Raw genomic sequence first — 20,808 nt, forward strand, 5'->3', positions numbered from 1 at the left:
TCTTCTATTTAACGGATTATTTACAGGATTACCCACCTCGATCAGTCGGATAGAAACTGTATTCAGAATGGCCTCAATCAGACTAGACTATTCTGACTGAGGTGTTTACATGGATGTATTCTGTTCTGATTGAGCTATTAGTCAGATTATTCACTATTTATTAGGCTGCATGCAAACATGGCTGACAAGAAAACAACAACATAATTTACCTCTAATTTTTTCAGAGCCGATTACCACCCGTTAGTGAGGTCTCCCCATCACGCAATGCTACCTAGCTGGAAGGGTGATGTGCTTCCTCCCAGATACGCGATGCACGACCGCATCTTTTCAAACTGCCGTTACTGGACAGCTCAGTGTGCTTGGAGGAGAGCACGAACTACCAATTCTGTCAGCTAACAGACGTCCACATTAGCTAGCATCATGCTGGGTGATGGGGAGACCAGGAGGGCCATCCTACCCACCCAGAGAGAGCCAAACCTATTACGTTCTCTCTGAGTAGGTGGGGATCGCACAGCTTAATTTGTATGGATATGGTTATGTGTGTTATGTGATTAAGATATACTACAATAACACTATTCAAACGGGTCAAGAGAACATTTCTAATAGCGCTGAATAACATCATTCCAGGACAAGACTCACTGCAGCGTAAAGCTTACAGAGTGCTTAAAAATATGTTTATAGCAGCCAAATACTTAACAGACTCTTACAGAGCTAAACCATACTATCATATCAGGGGGACAGCAGACAGATCAGGCTGAACATCACTACATCTAACAGCACTGAACAACATCTTTACACCGATCAGGAAGATCAGGAAACGAAAGCGCTCTATAACTTTCATATAGTCCATGCAGTCGTTCTGACAGAGCAAAGTGAGAGCAAACTGCATGGTTTGTTTGTTTAGCCAATCGATCAAATGATCATCAACAGATTGATCTGTAACAGAAATAATCTTTAGCTGCAGCCCGAGTGCTGAGTGTGCTCAAGAAAACCTTTACAGGTGACTCACCTCTGAACGTAGGCATAGAAAAACTGAAGCATGCAAACCTCCAGGGACAAATGCTTCTGTGGAGAGAAACAAAACTGCAGTGAGAAAACGGTTTACCAGTAACATCAACAGCATTCAGAATGCAGGACTTCTAGCCATTTAACAGGGCCCATTTCACAAAAACTCATAAGTTTTCTCTTTTTTTTTCAATAATAGAAGCTGATATAATATGTAATCAGGTGTTAAATGTACTGTCCACTTTCTATGTATGGAAACTAGGCTTATTTTGAATTCAAGGCTTGTGTGAGGTCACAAAAACCAAAGCATTTACATACACATAAGCCAAAACATCACAACCACTCACAGATAATACTGACTATCTTGTAAGAACAGCACGTCAAGGTTTGGGATATGTTAGGCAGTAAGCGAACAGCTGGGCAGACGTGAAGACCTGGGTAATTCTGACAAGCGCCAGATCACTATGGCAAGACAAACGTCAGAAACGGCGGGGCTCGTGTGGAGCCACCAGACAACAGTGGTGAGAACCTACCGACAGCGGACTGAGGAAAGACAGACCACAACTGGTGACAGGGTTTTGGGCGCCCAAAGCCCATCGATGCATGAAGGTAGAGGTCTACACCCCTGCGGGACCCCCTGCAAGATATTGTGGCGTGGGACTAATTTTCAATGTTGTGCACAGGAGTGGGTGGGAAACGAGGCCACTACAGATGGAAGTGGGCCAAAACACACATGAAGAAAAATCCCACGAATGAATGAACAATGTAAATAAAGTAGAACGATCACTAAATCATACATAAACAATATAAAGTGCTAAAAGTAAAACAGTTGAAGTGAATGAAGTCGTTCTAAAGAGCTGTGAAGCAGCCGATCACGTGAACAACACACAGATTCTCGTAGCTCACAGAGATGGCAGAGCCTTCAGTCTGATGGCCACAGCTGCCCAGCACAACACCAAAGATAACCGCTCTGTGGTTTAATTCCTGCTCGGTGTTTAAATGGTAAATAAATGGTGTTTGGTGAGCCTGACGACCATGCCATGTTATTTCAGCAGAGGATGATGTGTTTGTGAACACACTGTGTCAGACATTGGATGGCAGTTCACCTTGAAGGAGCTGTGTGGGTGGGAGTGGGATGAAATCTTGCAGGAGACTTCTGGCCTCTAGACCCCAAATGTTAAATTTTCAATGTAGATAATTGTTGCTTCATTATGCTGGTAGTGAACTATGCTGCTGACTCAGCTGCCTAAAAACCATAGAAACAGACCTTAAACAGAAGTGAGGACCCTGTTGGGGTTCATCCAAAAGTTAGGACAGGATTTAGGAGGTTTAGTCTAGTTAGGATGTTTGTGTGATGCTGTTTTCTTATCTGGAGTTAATGATGAGATTATGAAGGTAGGAACTGTTATTCTGGAATAGATACTGTCCTAAATTCAGTCCTAACCGAGGTTGTCATGGTGACCAAACAGTCAGATGTTTCTGGAATACGGTCCCTGATCTCCAAATTTCCCACATCTCAATCTGATTGAGCATCTGTGGGATGTGCTGGAACCTCAAGTTTGATCTACCATCTGACAAGTTGCAGGATTAAAGTATCTGCTTCTAAAATCTTGGTGTGAGATATTGCAGGACACCTTCAGGGGTCTTTCAGAGTCCAGCAGGTCACTGCTCTTTTGGTGGCACACAAAGGACCAACAGCATATCAGGCAATATGGTCATAATGTTTTGGCTCATCAGTGTATATCATCCTGTTCAGTGTGTAGCTGTTTGGCGTCGCCCATTCATGTTGAAGTTATAAGGAGTATTTTAAACTGTGTGCACCCCTGCTCAAATTACGTTTTGCTGATTCTCTAAGTGAAAATAATTAACACATCCTCTACAGAGAAAACACACTTCTGCACATTTCGGTGTACAATTACTGGTTATTTGCTGAATTTAACAAACTGGAAAAAATTAATAAAACATATACTGTGCCCTGTGCAAAAAAGTGGCAAATTTCATATTTTGTTTCATTTTTCCAATATATTACATATGTTTAATAAATAGAAATTGTGCACTAATATGTGTAGAAAAGAGTGTAGACCCTTTAAATGTATTTCTGAAACACCTTCTCTTTTGCGATGGCTGGCGGCTGCTTTAGAACCTCCTTCACTGTCTGCATCACAGTCTCTGTGCGCATGGCGTTCACTGACCGCACCAAATCCACCAGCAGGAGCTGCTCCTCACTGGCTGTGGGAATCACCTACAACACACAAACACAAACACACACACACACACACACACACACACACACACGTGAGTACAATAACATCCATTACTGGTCTCTAAACACCAGGTGGTTTATCTGGTTATGTGTAACCAGATGGTGAACAGCCAAGCTGTGAATACACCTTGACCTTTTGGAAAATACTGTGCAAAAATCATCTCTCTCTCCATCTCTCTCTATCTATCTGTCTATCTATCCATCGGCAGATAACAAAAAACAAACAAACAAACAAACAAACAAACAAAAACTGGTAGACCATCAAAACAGTACTTAAATCTTCCTGCACTAAAACACAAAATCTGGACATATACAGGTTTTATGTACTACTGAGTCTAAATCTGTAAATGGGATTATTGGGATCATAGGAAACAGAAAATGCAACCGACTTCTTAGACTGAACTTTGGAGGTAATTACAAAAGGATTTTTAAAAAACGTAAAGTAAGTCTAGAGAAAAGAACATAATCTGTAATAAAAGACAAAGTGTAAACACACTATGTACTCAAATATTTTATACTACATTTATTTGTTTTGTTTGATTGTATTGTTAAATTTTTGCTTTCTTGTTTAGCTTTTTCCCCTGATGCTAAAAAAATAATAACAAATATGTAATGAAAATAATGGGCTGTTTTGAAAGAAAAAAGGCTGATTTCTGACTTTTACACAGTACTTCTGAATGTATTTATGTAATTATTACTTTTAGTATTATATATAATGTCTATATAGTAACAAGTAACAAACTGTAAAAACCTAAAGTTAATTAGTTGCTTGTTAATTCTCTTCTTGTTACTTCTGTTCTTTTTCTTTTCTTTTTTTTGAGTGCACTGCTCTCCCTTTGCTGCTGTAACACTGAGAATTTCCCCGTTGAGAAACTAATAAAGGATCATTTTATATTATTTAACAGCAAATCAGTTACTTCGACTCACACACTGACCACCGAGACTGAACACACTCTTTGCTGTGTACCTTGTTCCTGGCGGGCGTTTTGACCTGTTTCCTCTCGTTCCAGACGTAAGCAATAGCAGCCATGAAGTGTGTTCCATGGTTCATGGAAATCGGACCAAGAAGCTCCAGGATCTGCTGCCGGAGATTCTAGAGGAAATTACAGACATTAGTCTTTAAATTCAGCAGGATAAACACTACGTTTTAAGTCATTGTTATTTATTTTAAAACAAACAAACAAATAAAATTCAGGCAAAATAGTGGATATGTATTATTAAATCACAGTGCATTATTTAAATTATGTTCCTTTTCCATACTTAATTTAATATTGAAAAAGTGATGAGTTATGAGTGATGAGCTAAATAACAAATCAGAAAGATAGCATTTTTATTTGTGTAAGTTTTAATAATGCTTTCAACTCTATAATACTGGCATCCTTTGTAAAGATGGTCAAAAAAGGTTATAAAATGTTTTGTGGTTTAATGATATCACACTGAAAATAAAAGATAAACATTTAACCTTTAATTAACTTTTTTCATTGGGGTATAAATAAGTGGTTACAAAAAGAGCAAAAAAGAGAGAAAAATGACATATTTCAGTATGTTTTCTGTAGAGGATGTGAACTTATTTACATTTAGAAAATCAACAAAACATGTAATCTGACCAGGAGTGTTTCTGAATATGACTGTAACTAAGATGTCCTTGATTGGCAATGGAAGTTTTTCACCTACTTATTAGCACTGTGTAAACTGCACACCTAAACCATCACACATGTTCCTCAAACTGAGTTGAGTTGTTAGGGAGTCTCACACAGACTTGTTTTTGTGGTTTATGACACTGTATGATCTATAAAAACGGACAAAACTAACTGGTTGAATCAGTTTTTGATGAAGTACAGACTCTGAAAGACCCCTGAAGGTGTCCTGCAATATCTCACACCAAGATTTTAGAAGCAGATACTTTAATCCTGCAACTTGTCAGATGGTAGATCAAACTTGAGGTTCCAGCACATCCCACAGATGCTCAATCAGATTGAGATGTGGGAAATTTGGAGATCAGGGACCGTATTACAGAAACATCTGAATTTGTGGTGAATCAGCTGTTTTCGCGTTTAGTTGAATTACACCCTCACTTAAACACGAGTCATGAGTCAGAGCGTTAATCAGAGGAGTCCAGGCGTGTTCCTCCTTACTTTAGTGGAGCCCAGGTTGATGTTGGAGTTGGAGCAGGCGGCAGCGGCTGCAGGTCTGTCTGAACTGTCAGCCAGGTACAGGACACTCCAGAGCAGAGTGACCGAGGACATGATGGTGTGCAGGATGGAGAGGATACCTGCACGAGCCTCGGCCAGGTGCTTCTGGTCTACGCTAACCTGGAGCTGTTCGGGACAAGAACACAAAAAACAGAACACTCATTCATAGAGAACAGAGAAATCATAACCATGCACACACACACACACACACACACACACACACACACACACACACACACAAACATGCACACACCAACACCCACACGCACGCACATATACATTTGATAAGCCCAAGGGGGAAAAAAAAACAAAAAAAAAAAAACATCAGAACATAGAAATACAAGAGCAAACAGACCCATAACTGCAGTGGCTTTTCTTCACTTTAGGCAGCAGACAGTTCCAGAAAAAGAGATCTGGCGCCCTCACCTGGTGGTACTGTGATGATGGGTCCAGCAGACAGTAGTGGATGATGGCTGTTACTCCCTCCAGCACAGTGAGAATGAGGTCAGGCGGAATACACAGCGCCATCCACTGGGGCCTGGAAATATAACAAACATCACATAAAACGTGTCAGAGAACAAGAACGCATTTTAACAATGATGAGCTGGGTTTCAATATTACTCTGCTAGTGGGATTTTCATCTTCAAATATACTGAAGATATAAAACCTTGTCTGTTTTTATCACTTCAGATTATGAGAAGCAGAAAAAAGAAGGAAAGCTTGAAATGTTTCATTGTGGGGGGACTGGACAGAGCAAAAATTGTTAATCCTGCCCAATCTGCCTATATTGGAGACGTTCCTGGCCCTGTGTGCCTGTATCAGCGATGTGCGAGAGGAAATTATTATTTAAATTAATGAAAACAACTTCTTTGATTGATGTCAGTGAAGGGGGGTCGACCGTATTTCTGATTCTATATGATCAAGGTTTTTAAGCTTCTACCAGAGCACACGCTAAACTCGGCTGTGTTTACACGTCTCTATCTGCTCCAGGAGGCTCGCTAATCTGCGTGACCTCATTCATTCTCTGATAAATAAATATAACAGAGAGCAGGCTAGATAGCTAGTAATTCAGATCAACTTATTTGGCCGGCACCACAAGTTAAAACTAATTATCGCCTCAAATGAGATTTAGGAATGAAGTCTCAACAGCTGTGCTTACCTGAACTGGCAACTGTGTGCTACTGGTGATAAGATAGCATTTAGCCTCATAGACAGATGTTTGTTTCCGTACAGAAGCGCATGCTTTCAGTGTAGTTTTTCCATTTTATAACATCTTATTTATCAAATTTATCAATTCTTAGCGGATATTCTTAGAAGCTCATGCATACCTGGTGTCAGTGAGTCCAGTCTCGTAGCGGTATTGCTGGATGAGGTTGTCCAGGTTCCTGCACAGCTGCAGCGTGACTGACGCCACTACCCGACGCAGCACCCGGCCCATGTAAGGCAGCGTAGCTGTGATGAGGCTGATCCACTGCGGATGCATCTTACAGGCGTGGTGCTGGTGCAGCGCCCGGATCACCGCACACAGGAACATGCCTTGTGCTGTGATTGGCTGGCCTGGCAGGTACTGCAGTGACGCCATTGGCTGCTGAGGGTTCACATGCTCTACTTCACTGCCTAGCAGCTCAAAACCGCCCCCGCCGGCACCAACTCCGCTGGCTCCACCCCCTGAAGCCCCCGCCCCTTGAAGCCCTGCGTCTCCACCTTCATCGCTGGGCACCAATACATGGTGCTCCAGCACCACCAGGCTTTGCAGCAGCCGCAGGAGCTGTGACTGCACGGCACTGCATCCATCCAACTGGTCCTCAGACAGGTTGATGATGCTCTCTTCGGTCATCCCCTCCTCTACAGCAGCCATATTGGACCCTCGAACTCGCTGATCATGCCACTTTTGCGCGCTGAAGATGGAGGAGAGCAGGCAATGCAACGTCACCTTCTGCACTTTGCACTTGGACAGCACGTCGCTGATGAAACTGGCGAATCCTTTGGCCGACCCACCCGTTGCTTTAGCTAGCTCGCAGAAGAGCAGAGTTAGCACCTCCACGCTGGTCAGCTGCATGGCGCGGTTTCCCGCCAAATCCTGCGAAGTCGCCGCTACATGCGCCGAGTAGTAGCTCCGCAGGAAGTAGAGGCAGAGAGAGATCACAATTTCCAGGTACATTGCGCTGCGGAAAGAGTGTGAGTGCGAGTCCTGTGGGATCGGGCAGTAAAAGTCTTTGCCCATGACGGAGACACGATGACGAGCCAGGAGGTTCTGCAACAGAGAAAGCTGGGGAGTGTACGTGTTGTTGATGCTAGTAGTGCTGATGGCGCTAACAAAGCCGGCTGGAGCGGTCCGCAGCATCGCGGCTACAGCTGATAGGGCATGTAGTGTACGGGAAGAGTCATAGAGCTGAAGGTAGAGTAGGACGTGCTGGTAAAGAGGATGGACGTTGAAACGGGCAGGGGATGCAGAGGAGCGAGATGCACCAGGGATTCCAGAAACTCCACCACTAGGTGACCCCACATCACTCTCAATCTCAGATACCTCACCTTCCCCACAGCTGTACCAGTTCTCCAGGTCCAGGCTGTCCCCAAAGAAGATACTAGGAGGTCGGTTCTTCTCAGCCTGATTGGCCTTTCGCCTCTCCTCCTCTTTTCTCTTGGCCTTCTTGACCTTAGGCTTAGCGCCGGGTGATTTGTCAGCCAGTCGCTCCATTATCTTGCCCTTGAGGCTGAGCTGGGTACTGCTGTGGCTCCGTTTGCGGGCCTGGGGGTCATCTGGTCGCAAGCCCTGCTCTGGTGTGCCACGCCCGCTGCTGTCTGGAAGTGTGACAATGGAAGGAGACGAGCTGTGCCGGGTTATTCCTTCACGAGGCTCGACGTCTGTTGTATCCGCAGATGCTACAGACAGGAACTCTAACGTGCTTCCAGCTACAAGTTCAGGTAACGTTAAAGCCTGGGTGCCTGGGAATGGCCCTAGACTGACCTGTGGTTCAGCAGACACGTCCAAAGAGGAGTTAGAGCTGTCCGAATCTGTCTGAGGCCATGCCTCTGGAGGTGAAGGTGTCCCAGCCGAACCATCATCCACCATCTGCACCACTTTGTCCAGTAATTCTGCAAGAACCGCAGAAACTGACCTGTCTAGAGAGTCCTCCTCCATAGAAGCAGCCTGATCCGTTGCAGTGGTAGCGGTGCCATCCAGCTCATCAAAGCTGCCGTTATCCATGGTTGAAGACTGAGAGCCACTGGAATCTGAGCTCTGGGGGTCCCCCTGCTGGTCTGGAGGTTGATATTCTCCACACAGTTGTAGGTTCTCACTGCTAAGGCTCAGCAGTGACAGACTGTCACTCAGAGGGTTGACTGTCAGGCTCAATGGTTCCATATCGTCTAGAGGAAGGCCTCTGCCATGCACCACCCGCAGGCTGTCGCCGGACAATCGACAGTATGCTGGAGGACATGCACAATCATCAATATATAGCAATAAAAACAGTAAGAATTCTATAAGAACTCTCAGGTCTGTAACAGTGGACAGTAAACTACAGGAAAGTGGCCCCAGGTGTTGGCTTTTGAATAGGGATGGGAATCACTACATACACCACAATATGACATCATCTCGTGATCCAAAATGGCTGGTGAACCTATATGAGTATTTAAGTTTCTATACATAATGTTGATAATGGTACAATAGTGGTAACTCTGAATTATTTTGCATTGCAACATCCGACAAGCAAATCTACAACAAGTACATCTTTGCCATCATACTTTTTTGACTTTGCAGAACTTTTCAAAGGTGCACTTTTCTTTTGAAAGGCATTTGATGTTTCCTGTAAAGAACATGCACCTGGCGATGGTATACACACAGCATTTGTCACAGGAGTTAGCTTTCCTCAGTATGACCTTGAAGTGAAAATATGACACTATATGCATTAGATATGGATTTTCTTACACTGCGGACAGATGAGAGAACAAAAATCACTATGTTTGTGTAGTAAAATATTAGCGACCCAAAATGTGAAGTCTTCAACGTTCAAGCTTATTTGTAAATAAAATTAGATCCGTTAAAAAGTCTGTTTGAGCTGATAAAGCGTACATACGGCTCTTGAGGCAAGAACAGTTGAGAAATGCTACACAAACACAAAAACATACAGATAGAACAACAATAAATATTAAAAATTCATTCATACACAACTGAAAGTCACACTTACTGTCAGAACAGGCTGTGTCCCCCATACAGGTGAGTTCAGATGGCTCTGGTTCTGGTTCTGGTGGGTTGGGGAAAGCCCGGGCCCAGTGCCGCTGGGCTTGTACGCGCTGGATGGACACACGGTGGGTTTTAGGGTGTAGCAGCAGCAGCAAGAGTGGCTCCAAAACTCGGGCGATATCATGCCTTTGAAGAACTTGATTCAGCCAGGCCCGGCCCACAGCACTCGCTGACCCGTCCCAGTAACTCAGACTGTCCAGCATGATGAAAAGGGACCTGCAGCAGGTAAATATGAGGGAATTAAAAAGAGATCATAAGCCTTTAGTTTTAAGGTACGAAACCTGGGTGTGATCTCAGATTCCGAGCTCTGTTTAATCTGCATGTAAACACAGTCACTAAAGCAGCTTTTTATCATTTGAGAAATTTCATTAAAGTTCAGCCTTTTCTCTCTCAGAGCGACGCAGAGAAACTTGTTCATGCATTTGTTAAAGCGGAGTTGATCACTGTAATGATCTTCTTACTGGACTTCCTAAGAAAACTATATGTCCCTTACAACTCGTACAAAATGCAGCAGCATCCTAACAAAAACAAGACAGAGAGATCAGATCAGTCCCATTTTGAAAGAACTGCACTGGCTGTATCATTCAGGATAGATTTTAAGGTTCTGCTACTAGTTTTTAAAGCTCTGCCTACATCACAGAGTGTCTGTCTGTTTATGTTCCGGTACGTAATCTAAGATCTGCAGATACTGACCTTCTACAGCAAAATACAGAAAACATGGAGAGGCTCTTTCAATTATTCTAAACTGTGGAACTCAACTCCACCTTTTATTAGACAGTCAAGCTCAGTGCTCACTTTTAAGAAGCATCTCCAAACGTATCTCTTTAACTCGGCATTTAATTAAAACTCTACGTCTCGTGGTGTTTATCTTCTTATTTGATCTTTTTCATTTTCTTCTGATTATAAATAACTACTTATGATTTCTTGTATAACTATGTTTTATCACCGGTCTGTAAAGCACTTTCAGCTGCCACCTTCCTGCCTAAAATAGCTCCAGCCCAAATCTAACACACCTGGTCCTATTAATTAAGTGGCCTGATGATCTGGATAAGACATGTTCGATTAGGGCAGGAAGTGAACTCCTTCATGAAGGTAGATCTCCAGAATCAGGACAGACGACGGGTTTACCTGTCAAAAGTGCGGCTGAAGGGGGACGACTTGGTGATATTCAGGTCTCTGGTGAGATGCCACAGAACAGAGAATTTCACATGGGCCTCCAAGCGGATCCTCTGAGAGGGTGAGAAGATAATCAATCAGGAAACAGCAGATGTGTGCGTTTATTAGGGAAGGTGAACAGTGTTATGCAAAGGCCCCTCGTCAAATTACATTTGTTAATGCATCCTCTGCAGAGAACACACTTCTGCACTTTTTGTAATGTACAGTTACTGTTTATTTGCTGAATTTAACACATCGGGGAAAAGAAAAAAAAGTTACGGCAGTCTGGTTATATTTTATGTTTTTTTTTGCTTTTTTATGCTTGTTTGTTTGTTTTTTTTAAATTGCACTAAAATTAACAGAAAATTCCTGTTTTAAGCTTGCTCCGCATACAGGATGTGTCAACTTATTTAGAAAATCAACAAAATATCATTAAAATAATTATGCTCGAATTGTGCCAGAAAGTATATTTTCGTGGCTATATGTAAATGTATCACACTTGGGTGTTCCTTTCTTACAGAAATTCCCAGGCTCAGCTGGACGGCGCCATTGTTGGACTGTGTTCTTCAATAAATTACTCAGCTCATAGGCTGGTTTTTAGTTTCCACTTGAAATGTTGTTATATACAATTTATTTCATAGTTTGGCTGTAATATGAAACATACACTGTATGTTCAAAAGTATACAATTAGCTTGTATAATCTCCACAGATAAGCCAATAAAATGTGAATAGACCACACATGAGTCTAAGGTCACCATGCCCAATGCCAAACTTTGGGTAGTGGTGTATAAAGTCCCCCAACTTCGGACTGTGCAGCAGTGGAACTGTGTTCTCTGGACTGATGGAATGCCATCCAATACCTCTAGGATGAGTTCCAGTGAAGTTTGTGATCCAGAATTAATCATCTAACATCAGTACCTGATCTTACCAATGCTCTTGTGGCTGAATGCAGTTAAATTATCCCAGCAATTTTACACTAGATGTTGGAACATTGCCGGGAGAATTTAATTGCATTCAGCCACAAGAGCACCGGTCAGATCAGGTACTGATGTTAGATGATTAATTCTGGATCACAAACTTCACTGCGACTCATCCCAGAGGTACTGGATGTTCTGCAGCACAGGGGGACAACCCCTCCCCCCATATTAATATCTATGATTTCAGTTTAAAAAAAAACAAAAAACAAAAAAACAACAATGAGCAGGTGTCCACAGATTTTCCATGCTGTGCTTTGGCTTTCTTTATAGAGTGTGGACTGAAGTTTGACACTCCTCTTTACATCCAACAGGATTTCTCTAACTCACAGGGTTATTTACAGTCTAGACACAAATGTGTGTGTGTGTGTGTGTGTGTGTGTGTGTGTGTGTGTGTGTGTGTGTGTGCGCATATTGAGCCACCTTGTCACGGTGCATGAGCTGCTGGCTGATGACGTCCTCGCAAATGCTGGATGAGGGCACCAGATTGTGGAGCTGGTAGAAGAGCTCCACGCTGCGCTGATGATGCTGAGGGGTCGACTCCCCCAACTGCTCCCAAAGGATCAGCGCTACACTCTACAGGGGCAACAGAGAAAAAGTGGAACAATGAGAGTGAGATAAAAAGAAGAAATAGAGAGAACGACACAGATGAGGAGTGAGAGAGAGCAAGAGCGAGAAAGTAAAACAGCGACACACAGCGGCCTCTTTTCCACTGCGGAGCCAAATGGTTCCCAGGGCTGTTCTGTGGCTTTCCGCACTAGTCCGAACTCGTGAGACCACTTAGTTTCTCTTTCTGTCTGCTGTGCTGCTAAATCAGAACCAGGAAATACTGAAGAAAACGACACACAAGGGTGGCTCAGCAACAGCTAAACGCTACAGAACACGATCGATCCTGGCTGTCCCCTTGTAGTCTTTATCGTCTAAGCGAGTGTTATTTGAGCATCAGTTAGCTGGAACCTGGGGCCGGATTCACAAAAGTAACTTAAGAAAGAAAATCTTCTTAAACGTGTGTTTTTTTCTTAACTTCATTCTTAAGGAAAAAAGTTATGAAAAAATATTATTCTTATATATATTTGTTCTTAAATGTTTTCTTAACCTTACGACAGACTCACACTCGTCTTAGGCCGTAAGAGTTCACAAGGTCAGCGTCCAAATTTATCAGTTTATCTACTCCCACCCATTATCTTCCCTTGCTTTCTGCCATCACCCCACAATTATCATATTTTCCAAGGAGGATTTTTTTTTCCTGTTGGCTGATTCTTCCTCCATCACCTCTAGCTCATCTGTTTGATGATTTTTTTTAAGGCTTGCTTTGAAGTTTTTCCTCCATTTTGCTCCTCTGAGTGGATTAAACTAACAGTTAATAGAAATTAAAAATTTATCTTGCATCATTTATTGTTTGGGAAGATTTTCTTAAGAAAATCATAAGAAAAAATTAAGAGTATCTTAAGAGAATATCTGAGAACTTAAGTTTTAATTGCATTTAAGAACATTCTTATGAACTGTTTGTCTTAAGAAACTTCACAAGTTTTTTCTTCAGAAAGCTTCTGTGAATTCGACCCCGAGTCTCTGAGCTTATTTGAATAAAAAAAAATAATAATAAAAATAAAAAAAAATAAATAAAATAAAGAAATACAAAAAGAAATACAGAGAGTAAGAAAGTCAGCACCTTAAAGAAATCAGTCTTCTCAGCGATGTACTTCAGGATGCCCTGGGTGAGCGGTGGTCTGATCACCACAGCGACACGGCCCTGGCTGGGGCTCATCGGCTGGCCAGAGTCGGGACTGCTCACACGCTCAGCTGTCACCATAGCAACGGACTGGGTGAGGCCCACCAGGTCCATCACCAGGGAGATCGCCACTGCCTGGATGCTGAAGTCTGTCGCTGAGCAACAGGCGTCCATCAGAGTTTGCAGCCACAGTGGTGGAAGGACGCTCTCACCATCTGAAACAGACACACACACCACACCAATGAAACACTGTAGGGTTGCAACAATTAGCCAATAAGTTGATCAATTACTTTCAATGATTAAAAAAAATGTCAATGTGGGAAAATTTTATCAAAGAGCAGCGCGTATTGATTTAGCTATATGAGTGGACAAACTTGGCTTCTTCAGAATGTAGACTATTTTAAAAAGTCATGTCCAGCAAGAGACACAGCGGCTGCATGTTCCAGCCAATGAGGGTATCTATCATATATACCATTTATACAGTCAATGGTTCCAGCTTCTCTGCACTCGGTGCAGAAGAAAATACAAGCACAGCTCTATTTTTAATATTTTTTTACTTATTTATTTTTAGTAGTTGCATCTCTCACAAACAGAGCCAAAGAAAATAATATTTGATTGGGTTTGCTCGACACATGGCCCAAGTCTTTACCAATCAGTAACACTGTGGGTGGGACATTGAGAGAGGCTATGTAAGTTTTGATTGGCTGTACTTGACACGGCATACTTATTTCGACCATATTTATTTATTTTTTTCGAGTAAGGCTGCAGGGCGAACACTGAACAAGAGCATTTCTTTCAGTTATGGCTGTGTTAGGGATGCACATAACTTACATATAAGCTTTTTATCAGCAAGAAAACTTTAAAATGTTGATTCAGATTATCATCAAAACAACAAATATCGTACTGTATTTTTGGTTGACCCTGATTCCTAACATCTTCACTTTAAATCAAGTGTGTTGATTCCCAGTTTGCAGAAGCCAGTTACAGTTTTTTTCTCACCTGCTTGCTCTTCTCTGGTAGGAGAGGACTTCAGGTTGCCCTCGGCGATGTACACAGGGAAACTGGAGCACTCCAGAAAGAGCTGACACGCAGCGGTAAACGCAGCCACACACTCCTTCTGTTCAGACACACTCTCCCTCTCCTCTGGCCCTGCCACTCTCAGAGTGTCCATCCGCGAGGTGCTGTCACCCGGAGCGATGTACAGCTTCACCAGGCTGCACAGGAAGTGCTGGAAGTGTTCTAGGCAGCGCTGCATCACCGGAGTGTCCTGCGGTTTGCTGTGGGGTGTAGAACCGGACCCTTTGTGTTTGGGTCGCATGGGTCCGAGGTCATCACCCTCTGAAAGCTGAGCTGGGTCAGCCTGCTGCCCGTTCTCCCCTTGGTACTGAACAAAGTCGGTGAAACCGCTCTCAGAAGAACGGCTGCTGGCAGGGTTCTCCCGGTCCTCAAACACATCCTCACTGACTGGAACCTCCAGCGCTGCAGGGAGAGCCTGCAGAGAGAAAGAGAGATAGAGGGAGAGGGAGAGAAAAGAAAGAAAGTAAAAAAGAATGGAGAAAACAAGAAAGAAAGCAAAAAAGTAAAAAAGTCTCCAATCATCAGTGCAAACTGCTGAGTTTCAAAGCTTCACTTGAAAAGATCTCTGAGCAAACAGTGCAGAAAGGCAGCTGCTTGTTTTTAGTTCCTGCACTTGTGAAACCCAGAGTGTGCAACTTACTGCTGTATTTTCTTTACTTCAGTTTTCTCGATTTTATAGTCTGAGATATGGTGGCCCCTTCACCTGTAGATGGCCCAGTCTTGGGGCGCTTTTCTTTTGAAAGACCCCTTCAATCACTTGTCCATCATGGATGAGTTCCATATGAATGAAAAGTGAATAAATAAATAAAATAAAAAAGCTCAATATAAATATGGTGTTATATTTGTGCAGAAAATGATTATTTAATATTTATCTCTGTGGAATTTTCCCAAAGATCAGATTAAAGAAGCCCAGATCAAATGAAATATGCCCACATTCAAACAGAAAAAAAAAAAACAAAAACAACAACTTCTAGTTAATTCCAGACAGAATAGCATTAGACCAGTAAAATGGGCTCAATCAATTTACCTCATGCCACCCAATAAGATATAAATTGTATTGCCATGTAAGATTTCATTTCCCTTGTCTAATAAGGCCATTACCAAAAAGGTTGTAGAACACAGTGGTTCTGATTTGAATATGAGGATAAAGGAATCGCGCCAAGCACCACTTCCAGTCACCGCTGTCTGCTACTAGTGTTTGATATACATTACCCTGAAGTCAATTCTACAAGAGTACTAGCCCAGCAGGAACGCCAGGTTCAGCTAATTATAAGAAATTTATAATTACTTAGCAGACTTTTAAAACTATAGACATTGAAGATGTAAGGCATATTGGATTAAAATCACAAGTCGTGTCAGTCATCTAAATCTCTGAGTCTCCTATACAGAGTGCGAGGGAGGCAATATGGTATGCAGTCAGCTAAAAATCTAAAAAGCTATTATGAGCAGGCCTGGGCGATAAGGCGATGTAATCAGATATCGTTGATGGCGTAAAAGGCTGATTGTTTTGGTGAAAGAGCTGAGAGAGAATTATGAGGACTAATTTATCATTAAACAGCTTGAAAGATACGTTGGGAAACTGGGGTTCACGAATCTTGTCAGTAATTCTACTTCTTGTTGTCTTTAAAGTTAGCGTTTCGAAGATACAAGGTTTTATTACTATGGCTACAATAAGTAATGTGTTGTGTTTTCTCTGTTGTGTATGCAAGTATTTTTGGGAGATCAAGTTAGTATGAAGCAAATAAGATCATTTGGACTGCTCTCCGCTACACTTCATTCATCGTTAACTATACCTTTGAAGAGTATTAAAGTCCATTCCTGTCCGATGATGCCTCTGTTCCTCACAAGCAAGCCCAGCTGATGCCCTATCTACACTCAACCACTCCCACAATGCACTGCAGCCCGTTCCACCTAGCCTTCATCCCAGCAGGCCTACGAAGAGACACCCAGGACACCACACTTCAATGGTTCCCAGCATGTAGCCCTGAGGCACCCCAACGCAGGACTCAGATGGTAGCCGTGCTCTGGGGCTCTGAGGGGTTTGGAATTTTTTCACAAAGGCTGGATGGTGTATAGACAGGCTTCACGCTCCAGTGGAGCAGAGCGCCCCCTGAGTGTTGGAGAATTAGGCCTCCACAGAGACAAAGGGATGCAGCTGAGCACAAACCACTCAACCCCACTCAACCCTCTGCGCCCTGGCACCACCAGGGAGTCTGGCATGGCCTTCAGCACAGACACACACACACACACACACACACAGAGGATCAGTCAGGTAGGGGACAGGCCACAGCACATGTACCCTCACACGCTCCAGTCAAAGGCCAACGAGTGAGGGATTTGGACCATCCTGCCCACTGGGCCCAGGGCAGGGTAGTTGGGGTGGAGGTATGCAACCAGAGGCATCGGTTGGATGGTTGTGTCCAGGCCAGAACCCATAAGGCACAGACCGAACAAGTCAAAAAGGCCAGACTTCCACTGCTGGGACAGATTTCAGAACAAAGCCAATCAAAGCAGGCATCAACACTCATACATAAAAAAAAAAATGCTTCAGTTTGAAGTCAAAACATAAAGGCTATGTTTTCTAAGGCACTGCAGTACAAATAATTACAGTTCTTTCATAATAAAACATGACAGACATTAAGAGAGATAACCTTTGAGCCCCTCACTAAAACTAAGCGCATCCTGCATACTGGTGCCAACGAGCTTCAGGTTCAGCTAACAACAAAGTTGCATGAAGCAAAGGGACAACAGTGGCACCCAGACACCTACAGTAGAGGTTCGCATATGAACCTTAGCTTTACCTTAGCTTTGTGCTGTCTACTGCGTTTGGTGCTGTGGTGGCAGAGTAGTTAAATATAAGTTACATAAAACAGAGAAGTTTTCTTACTGCTTTAATCCTTTTATTTCCATAAAGAGATGAACATCGTCTGCAGAGGATGCACCCACTTGAGGCAAATTGTTCCATGTCTCCTCTCGAAATACATTGTTTTACACCACTTTGCCAATTAAATTCACCCAGTCGCTTCTGACCTTAGCACCTTACAAAGGGGCCCTTCTATAGGATAAGGCCTCGTTTTCCTCTTCTTCTTTCTCACTATTGTTTTTAAGCCCACTAGACAACATATCACCACATGTAACATAATGCATACATTGCAGGAGGCCTTCAGGGAGACTTCTGGTGCTTTTTCTGGCAAATAAACATTCACAGGTCACCAAGTTCACATCCAATGGAGCACACGACATCAGCCCCACATGGTACCATGAGGCACAGTGGCTACATACACTACAGCTTGTACTTGTATATGCAGCTATATGCAAAATTTAGGAAGTCCAGGTCAAATCATATATATATAACCTAAGTAGTGATTTATATTCTTGTTTTAGGTCTATTCTCACTTCTAGCTCTACATATATTGTTATTTTAAGGCCTAACGAGTGGACTGAGACTTTACAACTGGAAGGGTGTCCAAAATTTTGCACATGCTACAATAATTTTAACAATATTTTTATGTTAATGCAACATAAAAAAAAGGTATATTAAAACAGCATGTTGTGCCTAAACTTGTGCATATAACTGTCTCTGGGCCAGAGTTTGTTTATATGTTCTGCATCATATTTTGCTAAATGTGTTCTGCTGTTGTGACTGTAACTTGAATGTCTTTTTTTATTTTTATATATTGTCTTATTTTCTGTATAGGTGCACACTATACTCACCCGACGGCCCTCGAGGTCTCTGGCGCCGGCAGAGGGGAGTGTAAGGGGGGAGACCAGCGGCGGCTGAACTTTACTGAGGATTTTGGAGCAGAGGCGCAGGCAGTGCGTGAGTTCCCCCAGACACAGCGCCCTCAGGTGGGCTGTCAGTGCAGAGACCATCCGCAGCAGGAGCTGGGGCAGGTGCTCCGTCTGAATCTCTATATACGTCTCCTATACAGAGTGTGAGAGAGGCGTTAGGGCGTGTAGTCTGATAAAAATCTGCTGTTATGAGGGTCTTTGTGCCAACAAGCAACTGTAATGTTAGACAACCAGTTCATAATGTGTCTGTTTCTTTACAGCAACCATAGAGACGCCATCTCAAGCCTGCTTAATACTTTCAGTAAATGATATAATCCATCCACTACATAGAAACATTGTAGGCTTGTATCTTTATTCGTTTCGGAGATGTAGATGCTTTAAAAAGCAGCTCAAGAATTAAAAACGTTTAATATTATATAAAAAATAAAAAAAAATAAATAAATAAATAAATAAATAAATACATAAATAATAATTATCAAAAGTGCACTTTAATTTTATGAATTGTTTTTTGTTGTAAGTGCTTTAACTACCAAAACTGCAGATATAAAGTGGTTTTGCTAATTTTTAAAAAATATGTTTATGTATTTATTTTTTGTGCATTAGAGTTAGACTTTAATCCTCTATATCTACACTGACGAATACTAGATTTTTCAAACTTTAATATGTTTTATTCACATCACAGTACACCTTTGGCAACTAGGTAAAGGCCTTTTATTAAACAAGATTTTTGATTTATGAACAATTAAATGTAATTAATTAATTAATTAATTATGCATTTATTATTATAATTTCATTTCTGATGTTACACTGTAGAGCTCTGTTCATCATTCAGCAACACAAATTGGTTTAAATTATGAAAAACATTGATTCCATTGGTTTTGAATAGCAGTGTATGTCTCTGAAAAGCCTCTTATAGATTAATGAAGATACAAGCCTAATTTTGCACACTTTGTACTGACCATAATAACATTATAAGAGTACTAAACAAATCCTGAGATCAGCTGTGAGGCTGTTAGTGATTTCACACTGATCCAGAAGTGTAAGAGCATGCAAAGCTCTGGTTTACCCTTCCACAACATTCCCAGCACCCCAGCAACATGGAGATCTGTGTAAAAACAGACCCCCTGACGCTGCGCGCTTAGAAAGATTCTGATCTGTTTAACTACTACTATCATGGGTAAAGCACTGCATGAGCGTTAGTGGAAGAGTAGGCCAGCACGAAGACAGCAGGAGAGGGAAGAAGAGCAGTACTGTACCTGGCAGATAACCCTCATGCTTCTAGTGGGCTTTGAAGAGGAAGGAGAGAGAGAGACAGAGAGAGAGAGAGAGAGATAGAGAGAGAGTGGAGATTTTCAACCAGAGAAAGGTAAGCAGAGGGCATTGGCAGAAAACAGATGGCAGCAACCCAGTTTAACATAGAGACTAAAGGCACAGCTCTCACTGAGTGTGTTCATATGCAGTTTCTGCAGTTATATGATTATTCAAATGGTCGTGTAAACAGCGCACACTGATTTCTTAGATCAGAGTAAAGTCTAGAAATCTGATAAAATCAGATAAAGAGGCTGGATTTTAGCTCAGTGATCAGATTTCTCAGTGTATGTAACTCTACTCTGATTTCTTTCGGATTTCTCAGTCTGCGCATGTGTAAAAACAGACGACAGTACCAGAAATAAGCGAGCAGCGTCGCGGCGAGGCGCAGCAACACTTTTTTTAGATGATGTCTGTTCATATTTTCAGGTAAAAAATGCTTGCTTTAGAAAGAAAAGAAAAAAAGGAGTTTCCCCATTATCTGATTACTCAAGTGCATGTAAATGCGCTAATCAGATTAGTAACACAATCTGATTTTCTATGGTTATCGGATCATTAAATGCATGTAAACACACTCACTGTAAGATCTGCTAATGAAGTTAACATCTGTACTACTGAGCTCAGACAAATGATCAAGGCTTTCCTACAGAGCTTTAGCACAGAGGAAGGCTAAAGAAGAGACTATTTAACAGCAGGATGCTAACTAAGGCCAACTAATCTAACACTTTTTTTTTTAAACACACACACACACACACACACACACACACACACACACACACACCCAAAAGAGCAGACAGAAAGCTCTCTCAGCATTTTCACAGTATGGTAAAAACTAGGGGTGATGTGTCAGCCTGAATGTGACAATTCAACTGCATAGGTTTTGAAATATTAGAATCAAATACAAATGATTATAATAATATTCAGGAAAGTCTGAGCTCATTTTTTTCGGCCAAAAGAAAATTCTCTGTCTATTTTCAAATGCAAAATAAAATTCAGTACATTGTTTTTATTTTCTCAGACTACTGTACAACTAGTTCCCCAAGTTACATTCAGTTTATTTTTAAAATTAA

At 42.1% G+C, this 20,808-nt stretch overlaps 1 protein-coding gene across 4 annotated transcripts in view; it reads right to left on the bottom strand.

Moving 5' to 3' along the window:
- dop1a (DOP1 leucine zipper like protein A) overlaps positions 1-20,808 on the bottom strand; it is a 48,582-nt gene that overhangs the window by 13,364 nt on the left and 14,410 nt on the right. For 3 of the 4 annotated variants that reach the window (XM_036555973.1, XM_036555972.1, XM_036555971.1), the window contains 13 exons: positions 19,687-19,716; positions 18,353-18,562; positions 14,561-15,053; positions 13,502-13,776; positions 12,256-12,408; positions 10,832-10,932; positions 9,648-9,919; positions 6,789-8,889; positions 5,887-5,998; positions 5,404-5,586; positions 4,236-4,361; positions 3,113-3,247; positions 1,010-1,065 (listed from right to left, as the gene is read on the bottom strand). In XM_036555973.1, the coding sequence (XP_036411866.1) occupies positions 1,010-1,065; positions 3,113-3,247; positions 4,236-4,361; positions 5,404-5,586; positions 5,887-5,998; positions 6,789-8,889; positions 9,648-9,919; positions 10,832-10,932; positions 12,256-12,408; positions 13,502-13,776; positions 14,561-15,053; positions 18,353-18,562; positions 19,687-19,716 (4,247 nt within the window). The remainder of the gene's footprint in view (positions 1-1,009; positions 1,066-3,112; positions 3,248-4,235; positions 4,362-5,403; positions 5,587-5,886; positions 5,999-6,788; positions 8,890-9,647; positions 9,920-10,831; positions 10,933-12,255; positions 12,409-13,501; positions 13,777-14,560; positions 15,054-18,352; positions 18,563-19,686; positions 19,717-20,808) is intronic. The other variant, XM_036555975.1, reaches the window with a different exon arrangement.

This window comes from Colossoma macropomum, unplaced genomic scaffold (assembly GCF_904425465.1).
Source record: "Colossoma macropomum unplaced genomic scaffold, Colossoma_macropomum, whole genome shotgun sequence".
NCBI lineage: Eukaryota > Metazoa > Chordata > Actinopteri > Characiformes > Serrasalmidae > Colossoma > Colossoma macropomum.